The sequence below is a fragment of the Mirounga leonina genome, unplaced genomic scaffold (assembly GCF_011800145.1).
Source record: "Mirounga leonina isolate KUSES-001 unplaced genomic scaffold, KU_Mleo_1.0 Mir_197, whole genome shotgun sequence".
NCBI classification, from domain to species: Eukaryota; Metazoa; Chordata; class Mammalia; order Carnivora; family Phocidae; genus Mirounga; species Mirounga leonina.
The window spans coordinates 13,905,373-13,915,776 of record NW_023270494.1 but is presented as its reverse complement, the minus strand read 5'-3'; the positions used below and the strand labels follow the sequence as shown (position 1 = coordinate 13,915,776).

The window sequence follows — 10,404 nt, the reverse complement described above, 5'->3', positions numbered from 1 at the left end:
TCTGCACCTAAACAAGCATTAAATATATATATCTCATAGCAGCCACTTTAAAAGCCTGTTATCTGCAAAAGGCAAAATGTACTTAGGTGCAGACTGATGAGCTGAGGGGGTAAGAATATCCTTACGTTTATTCCCACGGAGACAAAGTAAACGGAAATTTGTTGCATTATACTACCACTAACTTGCAAAACTAGCTTATTTTACGGAATACAGTAGCCCTCTGTGGTCCCAACTCCCTTTTAATTTTTTTTTTTTTTTTTTAATTTGACCGAGAGAGACACAGTGAGAGAGGCAACACAAGCAGGGGGAGTGGGAGAGGGAGAAGCAGGCTTCCCACCAAGCAGAGAGCCCGACGCGGGCCTCGATCCCAGGACCCTGGAACCACGACCTGAGCCAAAAGCAGACGATTAACGACTGAGCCACCCAGGCACCCCCCAACTCACTTTTAGTCTTCAACCCAAATGCCCACCTCCACCACCTCAGCTCTAGAACTTCTGTGGAAAAACAAGCAGGCAAAGCCGTCCGACTTCAGCAGGGGAGGCTTGGCTCATTACTTTCCCACTCATCAACAGAGAAACGGATAGGAGTGCTTTTAAGGTGCCTTTCATTTGTCCTAAGACTTGTGGTGAACTTTGGTTAACCCTCCCTCTCTCTCTCCCCCAAATCCATTTCCTATACTGCTAATAGCGTAACTATTCCTTAGATTAGTGGCTTTATACCTGGACTGTACAGAGCATTTGGGAATGAAATTTTAAAAAGATACTTGGACCCCACCCCCTACCAATTAAACAGAACTTCTGGGCAAACCAACGTACACCTTTGAAACTACGTTCAGCCTTGAAGTTTGGGAGGAATGAATTCTACCTGTAGCTCTAGGAGCCTTGTGATTAAACTTAATGTGTATATATATATATATTTATCCCGTCTCCCTGGCTAGCGAGATTTAAGGAGATCTTGGCTGAGGGCTTCTGGGACATTTTGTTCATTTTTCTGTGCAAACTTCTGAAAAATTCTATTCTGACTGGTGTGTAGTGGATATGACATCTGGAAGCACCAACAGCCATGATTTACAAAGGATGGAAGCAGCCTAGAGCAAAGCCAGAACTCAGAAGTGGGCAGGACAAAAAGCTATCACCCTTGCATCCTTGATGACCTCACAAACCTGATATCAAACCATGTACGCAACCAGAACCACACCTCTGGTTACTCACATGGGTTTGGGTCCGGCACCCTTCACCTGCAATCTTAAGAACTCCAAATTAGAAAGCAATACATAGGTACGGTGAAGTAAAGAAAAGAGTGGAATTTAATCTTTATTTACAGGACACTGCAAGAGAGGAGATTCCACATAGAAGTAAGAAACCCACTGAGAGGAGGAGCTTCATACAGGTTGTACAGTTTGGAACTGGTGAAGTAGAGTTTCCTTGTAAAAAGTGCTACAGTAACAAAACACATTTAAAAAGAGTTCTTAGTAGAGAAACAGTAAGACAAACTTCTACCAAACAGAGTACACAACAAACAACTTTCTGCCTCAGCTGTACAATCTAAAAGTTAAAAGTCCCGGGAGTGCCATCCTGAACTTGGAACGTATAGCCTTCAGAGGTAGTTTCTGGCACAACATTCTGATCTTCCTCTTCCTGGAAGTATTAAAAAACAGAACCAAACAATATAATTCCACAAACACAGCACATTTCCAGGCAGCAGTCTGTCTAGAAGTCTATATTTATTCTTAAGGTCTTCATCTGCATATTACACCTTTAATGCTGAACCGTATTTCAATATTTGAAATAGGGGAGGGAGAGCTGCTGAAACTTGCTAATTCGGGAGCGCCTGGGAGAGGAAGATTCTGAAAGGGTGAAGGATGCTACCACAAGAGAGATTTACTTCCCCACCTGTCACTTTTCAGTAGGAAATGGGAAGGAAGATGGCCTATTAGTAGGGTTGGCCCACTTCGCCATCAACTCCTACACAAACTTACTCTCAAGATATTAAGTCCCTAAGACTACTCATTTGAAAGTAGAGTGGTGATTTTTTTTTTAATTTTAAAAATTTCTGGTTAAAGATTATATGATCATCAAGCCAAACATCTGAGGAGCAAATACATACATCATGTCCTACTCACACTGATATTTTGCCATATTTAACAAGGGCACAGGGCTCATTTAAAAGTATAAGGAAAAGAAATCTTAGGGGCTTGACTTTGTGTATTTTCCAAATTCTTGTTAACATTACCATCTTACTCACCTCTACAGAGAAATACTTCTCAATCAAGTTTAATGAAGCTTTGTACACAGACTCATTTTCATGGTTTTGTAGAGCTTCAATTTTGTCCAAACCTCCACATTCTTCGATCATTATACTAAGTTTCTCAGTTTCACCTAGTTTCTCAGCAGCCTAAAAAAAAAAATTCCAAATTTACTGAATGTTCTATTTTAATGAAAATAATGTTTATGTTTGGGTATTGATGTATATCAGACAACCACTCAAAAAGTTCCTTCAACAACCCTATGAGATGGTTTTATCTCCAGTTTGCATTTTTTTTTTAAGATTTTATTTATTTGAGAGAGAGAGAGCACAAGTGGGGTGAAGGGCAGAGGTAGAAGCAGACTCCCCACTGAGCAGGGAGCCCAACGTGGGGCTCCATCCCGGCACTCTGGGATCACGAGTCCCGGGATCACAACCAGAGCTGAAGGCAGACGCTTAATTGACTGAGCCACCGAGGCTCAGTTTACATTTTCTAAAAATTCAAGGTGATCAGGTCTGTATTTGCTCTTAGTAGCTACTTCTGTAGCACTCAGCCAGATCGTACAGTAGTTCTCAATCATTTCTGTGCATCAAAATCACCTGGGCAACTTTAAAAATGACACCATATCCAGGTTCAATTGGTCTATGATGAGAACAGAAAATTACTGTTTTATAAAAGCACCTGAGGGGCACCTGGGTGGCTCAGTCAGTTAAGCACCTGACTCCTGGTTTCAGCTCAAGTCATGATTCTCAGGAGTCATGGGATTGAGCCCCACACGGGGCTCTGCACACAGTCTGCTGAGATTCTCTCTCCCTTTCCCACCCTCCCTGCCCCCCTTAACACATGCTCTGTCTCATAAATGAATGAATGAGTAAATAAATAAATAAATAAGATCTTTTTAAAAAAGCACCTCAGATAACACCAAAGTGTAGTCAAGGTAGAGAACCATCATATAAGGGCAAAGATGGCCCTTAGGCCATATAAAAACAAATTTCCCTGATTGGATTATTTGCTGATATCAAGAATTTATTAGGTATAAAAATGAAACTGTGGTTAGCCTTTTTTACAGTCTCAAATTTTAGAATACATAAATATTTACAGATGAAATAACTTATATACTTCAAAATAATTAAATTTGGAGGGTTTAGGTAAGGGAAGAGTAGGAAAATAGGCCAAATGTTGACAAATTATTTATGCTGGGTGATGGATACACCAAGCATCATTATCCTAGACTTGACTGTTCTAGGTAAAATTTCCATATCAGAAGTTTAAAGTCATTAGGTAGGACCTACCTACCTTCAACTACTGTGACAAGGTGCCACATGCTAGCATGCTTGGGTTAATTAGGAAGGGAACCAGAAGAAAAATAAAATTAGATAACTTTAAGTCATCAAATTTTAACTGTACCAAAATTCAGTACGACATTGGAGAATTAAAGATTTTTGACAAAACAGATAGGAATGAATCCTGTCCACATATGGACTTGATTTCAATTCAGGTCACCCACTTGTCATCTCCTTTAATCTCTTATAATCCCTTGTCACGTCTTACTGAGAGTGTGCCCCACATAAACAGCCTTTCTAATTCTGTGGCCCTACTGAGTAACCTTAGCTGTCCTACCCTGAGTCTAAATATCATCAATTACCATCAAGCCCAAATTCAAATGCTACCTTATGACTTACCTGAAAGATGTTTGAAATGGCATCCAGAATAACCAGAATAATTTTGGTGTCTTTTGCAGTTAAGAGGTTCATCAATGGTTCTATTATGCCACAATGAACGAGGTATACAATCTGTTCAACTGTCCCACCACTTGTATAGTTGGTCACAGCCCAGACAGCTTCCTTTTGTGTCTTAAAGTCTGCCTAATAAACATAAGGAAACAAGTTTACTTCAGAACGATTGTAAAAATAAGACCCCAAAAGTACCGTTACAGAAAAACAAGGACTAAACTACTAACTGATTCCATCCAACCATAAGTGAAAGAGGTTACTGGCCACTATTTAGCAAAGGACTTAGAACCCAACACTGATACATTAAGAATCTTATCAAGGGGGGCGCCTGGGTGGCTCAGTTGGTTAAGCGGCTGCCTTCGGCTCAGGTCATGATCCCAGGGTCCTGGGATCGAGCCCCGCATCGGGCTTCCTGCTCAGTGGGGAGCCTGCTTCTCCCTCTCCCTCTGCCTGCCTCTCTGCCTACTTGTTCTATCTCTCTGTCAAATAAATAAATAAAATCTTTAAAAAAAAAAAAGAATCTTATCAAGGACAGCTCTACCAAATGTCCATCCATAAATACTAACATCCTTTGGTTAAGTACTAAGACTTCATTACCTTAGAGAGAACACCAACGAGGAATGGGACTAATCCATGATTCACAACTTGCTGTATCTGGTCCTGGCGACCAGCTGTGATGTTTGACATTGTCCACGTAGCTTCCTTCTGAATATTAGTTTTGGGGTTCGTTAGGAGGCTGGGAAAAACAGCAAGTGCTCCTGCATCTATTACAACCTGAGTCTGTTCATCTGTCCCAGTGACAATATTTCCTATGGCTCTTAGCGCAGGAGTCTGAAAAGGAAAAAAAAAAAAAATGTTGATGCCAACGATTATCTCTTATTTTTTCCAACACTGCTCAAAAACTCTACACCCTAAAGGTTTTGACAAGTCAGAGGCTCCTCATGGCCTAAAATAGGCAATGTGTCAACATTAGTATCAACTGACCATGCTTCTTATGGTTTACATTCTCAAGTTAACTTACCACAATGGGCAATTCAGTAGCTCCCAGAAGCTTCACAAGCTGGGGCACAACTCCTGTTTTCACAACCATTTCAATCCGTTCATTTGGACCATCAGTAAGGTAGGAAATGGCCCAGCAGGTATCTGCCAATACTTCTGGATCATCATGATGCAGGAGACGAACTAAAGTAGGAAGAATCTGCTCAACAGCATCTAATGGGGGTGCAGGATTCTTGTTGCGACAAAGGTTTGAAAGTGTCCAAGTAAGGTTACGTAAGTAACCACACTGAGGGGAAAGAAAAATGCAATGAGAAGTCCCTCTATATTTTGAGGGGGTGGGAAAAATTAGAATCAAGAACTGAGTAACCGGACTTATGTTAGCAACTTACTGCTAAAGATGACATATCAGGAACTGCAAGGAGAGCCAACAGTGGGTCAACTGCACCATACTTAATAACCAAGTCTCGAAAAACTGAACCATCACCTAAAAAAAAAAGGCAAGGTTAATCATAATCTACTTGTCTAGCACCATCAATGTTCAGTGACTGAGTGCACCAGCGTCCTAACACAAAGACAATACTCTCGGAAATTCCCTAACTTACTTAGATGCCATTAATACCCCTCTATAAGCACTAAAAGCAAGCAAGTTTAAATCTTAACACACAGGTGACTCTTACTTATGACAAGGCACTTCTCCCAACCTCAGTATGATTAGAGATGGTCAAAAGAATTTTAAATCCAAGTACCTGCAATGTTTCCTAGAGCCCATACAGCTTGTTCACTGATGTGGGCATGGGAAGATGCCAACAGAGAAATGAATGCTGGGATAGCACCTCCATCTACCACAGCCTTGGTCTGTTCTGACGTCCCAGAAGCAATGTTAGTGAGAGCCCAAGCAGATTCAAACTGAATGGGACTACAATCAGTTCTGCCCAAGAAGGACACAAACTTTGGAATCAAACCAGCCCGAATTATGTTGTCTATGGGGGGCTGTTTTTCCCTAGAAAGCAGTTTCCTAAGGGTAAGCGGAAAGAGAAACAAAAGTTGAAGATGATTAACAAGAGAAGTTTATTAACTTTAAAAATCAATTTAAAATGCAATTCAACTTGAGATAACCTTTTAAAGTAATGCACTAAATGTTGAAACCTCCTGGAATTTAAGAGGAGATGAACAGACTGGGTTGCATGGTGCTGCCACACGTGGTGTCTTTAATTACCTTTTCCCCAAAATTGAAATATTACCAATAATGTAAAATAGCCTCCTCTCTGCATCCCCACAAACTACGTTAGATCTTGTCACTTTAAAACTTTGACAATCTGACACAATTACACTACCATTGTTAATCTGTGTTTCCCTAACTACTAGTGAGGTTAAGCATCTTTTCCTTCATCATTTGTCACTTGGATTTGTTTTTCAGCACACTGTCAAACTACAGAAATTGTTAATTCTTTGTTATGGATGTCACAAATATTCGTATTTGATAGAAGTAAGGGTAAATGCGCCATTCTAAATGAATGTGCAAATCCCACCTACTGAATAATTCCTTTCTCTGACACCAACTTGAAATGCCACCTTGACAAAAACTTCGTTAATATACTTAAAAAGCACACCAAAAGATTAACAGTGATTACCACTGGGGTGGGCAGGACTTTAGGCAACTGTGATTTATACAAAATCACAGTTTCACCTAAGGGAAGATTCTAATGAAAATAGGCCTATGGCAAACCTAACTTTTATTTTACCCATGCCATCTGTCTGTCTCTTTCCCACCAAAAAAATCCAAAAGGGCTGATATCTTAGGTTACCCATGCTTTGGCAGAAAAGACTTACCTAGCAGCTTGAGTAGCCTGGAGCTGGCTTTCCAAATTGTTGCTATTTATGCCTTTGACAATGTCATCAACAGACCAATTTACAGTGCCCTGCAAGGACAGTGGTATTAATTGCACAAATTCTCATTTTTAACATTAAATACAAACAATAAAATCCCTACTTGCCACTGTGAAGACATTTTTAGGTTTATAATCAGTTACTAAAAGTTTAGCCTCACATTTAATTTTGGCTATTAATTAAATATTCATTCTTTCATATGCAGAACAGTGCTCAAACTTGGTGTATGACTCACTGGAATCTCTAGTTATGCAGTATCATCCCATTATTTTGTCACTAAAAGAAGAGACTATGAACAATTTAATAAATGAAATTAGAGCAGTTTGAAGGTTGTTCCTGCATTAGTCTCAATCACTTGCATTCAGATATGCTGTCAGGGAGAAAGGGATGGAGTTATGTAGGCAACGTGCTGGGGATTTTCGTACCTAAGCTTATAATCTCTGCATCTCCACAGTACAGTGCTACAAAAATGTTTCATGTTGTAATCACAGTAGAAGGGTTTGAGAATCAGTGCTACAGTGAACTCAAAAAGACAGCATCCCTTTTTCTGTAGGAGCTTACAACTTAAGGAAAATGTGAAAAATAGATAACCATAAAACAAATGGTGAATATTCATGTTATGTTAGCATTTACTCTCCATCTTAGTGCACAGCTGGGATGCTATGGGAATCCTGAAAAGGGAACATTTTTCCTGCTAGGATGACCAAGGAGTGCTATAAGAAGATAGGATTTGAATATAGTACTCTAGAAATAGGTACTATTCGGTGGAAAAAAAAATTTTTTTGAGGCACTAAAGATTCCCAGTATCTTTGAAAGATAAAAACGAAATTGAAAATCTAAGATTGATCTAATTTACACACACAAAAATTTTTTTTTCAAAGAATATGGATTTAAAACTACCAAAGTTTTTAAGCAGAGAAAGAAGAGGTCTAAAGCAGTATTTTAAGACTTTGTTTAGGTAAGTATTATGTGGCATAGAATGAAGGGAAAGATAAATTAGAAGACCACTGAAAATATTTCAGGAGGAAAAAGATCTGAACAAAGCTGGTGACAAGTACAAAAAACAGAAACACCCCAAAAAGGCAGAAAGTGACTGGTGCTAGACACACTAACTTTCAGTTAACATTGGACTGGCTAGTCAAGGTACTGAACTGGTGGCCAGAAATGCAGGGAAACCTGAAGGGAGTTCAGAGCTAAAGGAGACCTTGGAATCAGCTTCAGCAGATTAGGGAGAGTGGGTAGGAAAGGAGACAACCCAACAGAATTACTGACTGGGAGCAGAAAAAAAGATCTTCACAGAGTTGATAGTTAAAACCATTAGGCTAGGAATGTTATTTAAATTTCTTTCTTTTTTTGAGTAGGCTCCATACCCAGTGTGGAGCCCAAAGCGAGGCTCATCTCACAACCCTGAGACCAAGACCTGATGCTTAAGCCACTGAGCCACCCGGAAGCCCCTTACTATTTAAATTTCTAAGAAAATCACCATATTGATTTTGTGGGTTTGCCGTAATTCATAATCTAAAATATATATTTACCTGGTTGTTGCGGTTTTCCTGTAGTGGAGAGGTAGCATCATCAGGAAACGAGCTTACGTTTCTCCTTTTCAGCATCTGGTCATCCTTCTTAGCTTTCCTCAGCTCCACATTAACTTCTATTCGGCGCCGCCTCATTTCCTTGGAAAAAGATAAACCACTTCACCTACTATATCAGTTTTTGTTGCGAAGTGAGGACGTTTATTTCAAATTTCCTCAAAGTTCTGATCCCTTCCCAAATACCTTTCCATTTGAAAAATACCACAGGAAAGCAACAGAAGGTACTCACTGTACTGTCTTTCCCCTTGTTCTTGAATCTGTTAAGGCGGGCAGCTGGTGAATTAGCATTCTCGTTGGTGGACATGGTTATGAGACAAAGGGAGAAAGCTGTAAGTTGGAGAGAAAAAATTCCCCTTTTATCATTTTGCTTTGTCAATAAGAAGAGCTTCTAAAATTATCAAGTATATACTGGATCCACACTTGCATATTAGAGGAGCAACTTCCTTTTTCAGCACTATGAAATAGTGAACTGGCCAAACAATATTAGTCCCCTCCCCTCTGAAGGGCTGAGACTTCCTGGAGCAGTGCTCCATCAGAAACAGAAATACAAAGCAAGTTGTATAAATTTAAATATCCTAGCAACCACATTTTTCAAAGCAGCAAAAAGAAATGAGTGAAATTAATTTTAATCTCTTTTATTTAACCCAACACATCCAATATGTTCGCATTTCAACGTTATAATATTTCGAGTTATTGAGCTATTTTACACTTTTTTCATCCTAATTCTCCAAAATCCCTTGTGTGTACTTGAGGCTTACAGCCTATCCCAAGCGGACTAGCCACATCAGCCCGGTGACTACCATACTGGACTATTTCAACTAAATAGTTAACCGAAGGCAAAAATAGGGGAACTAGCTCACGGTTAAAACCTATGTCCTACGGGTAATAAATCCATATCCTGGAGGCTCCCTCTATTGTCTTTAAATGGCCAAAATAGGTACATTCTCCACACTTGAAAATTAAAAGAAATCTTTGGCTCATCATCACATTATGGAGTCTTCCACAACATTCCGTGTCAACACTGAAAACTCGAGACACAGTTCTGCATCCACAGCATCTCGCATTCTCATTTCCAGAAATTTCGAGTGAAGGCACTTAACAAGGCTGATATCAACTGTGCTTCATTCAGACTTTAAGAGCGATCGCCGAAAGGGGACAAAAGTACAAATCCTCCTTACGATTTGTTATCTTTCATTCGGTGCTGTTCTTTTCCGACGCTGTGTCTCAGCCAGCCCCGGGCCTACGTGTTAAGAGACGGTTCTTCCAACTGCCACCCCCATCTCCAGGCCCTTCCTCTGCCCCCACCCGGGAAGATGCAGCGGGGAACGGGCGGAGGAGGGGCGAGAGGCGCTGGGCCACCTCCCGGGACGCTCACCCTCGGGCCTCATTGATTTTCCCCGCCGCGACGCGCCAGAGGTCTAGCCGCGGTTCGCAGAGCCTCGGCGCCCTAAAACCCAAGCACTCGCACCGCGAACCAGCCGCCCCGTCAACGAACGACGCCCCCGGGGCCTCGTCAACGAGGGAGGCCAGAGCCAGGTCGGGCGTGTACGCCCGGCCTCCCCTCCCGCCACCCGCAAGCCGAGGGCGGCCTGCACATCTGCCGTTATCACTCGGGCTGGGCTCCGGCCTGAGTTCGTACCTCCACGGCCGGCTCAGGCTTCCACAGAAGGCGGTCCGGGGCGCGCAGGCTGCAGGTCAGCTGCCCTCAAAACGTCCACCACGGATCACCCCAAAGACGGTGTGGCTCGTGCAGCCGGCCGGCGCGATTTAAATTTCCCGGTGTCCCCGCATTCCGATTGGCTGGTTCGAGCCTACCCTGCGCTCCCATTGGCGGATTTAAAAAACACGTTAAGGTGGGGGGGGTCATAGGGCGAAGAAGAGACGATAGCATCGCGAGATATGGGAGCGGCCGGGCAATCCCAGAGCGCTTTGCAGTTGGGTGAAGAAA

The 10,404-nt window shown here is 41.6% G+C and overlaps 1 protein-coding gene across 2 annotated transcripts; it reads right to left on the bottom strand.

Moving 5' to 3' along the window:
- Window positions 1–1,285: 1,285 nt before the first annotated feature.
- KPNA2 (karyopherin subunit alpha 2) lies at window positions 1,286–10,220 on the bottom strand. Of its 2 annotated transcripts, XM_035026249.1 has the most exons (12): window positions 10,096–10,220; window positions 9,635–9,696; window positions 8,686–8,783; window positions 8,400–8,537; window positions 6,808–6,896; window positions 5,724–5,992; window positions 5,367–5,461; window positions 5,000–5,263; window positions 4,576–4,809; window positions 3,928–4,110; window positions 2,245–2,394; window positions 1,286–1,637 (listed from the first exon to the last, which is right to left on the bottom strand). In XM_035026249.1, the coding sequence occupies exons 3-12, from the start codon at window positions 8,758–8,760 to the stop codon at window positions 1,545–1,547; spliced, it is 1,590 nt and encodes a 529-aa protein (XP_034882140.1). In that variant the 5' UTR covers window positions 8,761–8,783; window positions 9,635–9,696; window positions 10,096–10,220; the 3' UTR covers window positions 1,286–1,544. The 2 variants fall into 2 exon arrangements, with proteins under 2 accessions (XP_034882140.1, XP_034882139.1); XM_035026248.1 differs by lacking the exon at window positions 9,635–9,696 and having other exon boundaries at window positions 10,096–10,219.
- Window positions 10,221–10,404: the final 184 nt, after the last annotated feature.

Bases quoted from the DNA above. Each gene is read 5' to 3' on its own strand.
- KPNA2 (XM_035026249.1), bottom strand. From the start codon at position 8,760: ATGTCCACCAACGAGAATGCTAATTCACCAGCTGCCCGCCTTAACAGA. The intron at 8,538-8,685 runs GTGAGTACCTTC...TCTTTTTCCAAG, and splicing joins ACAAGGGGAAAGACAGTACA to GAAATGAGGCGGCGCCGAAT. The intron at 5,462-5,723 runs GTACTTGGATTT...TTTTTTTTTTAG, and splicing joins GGCTCTAGGAAACATTGCAG to GTGATGGTTCAGTTTTTCGA.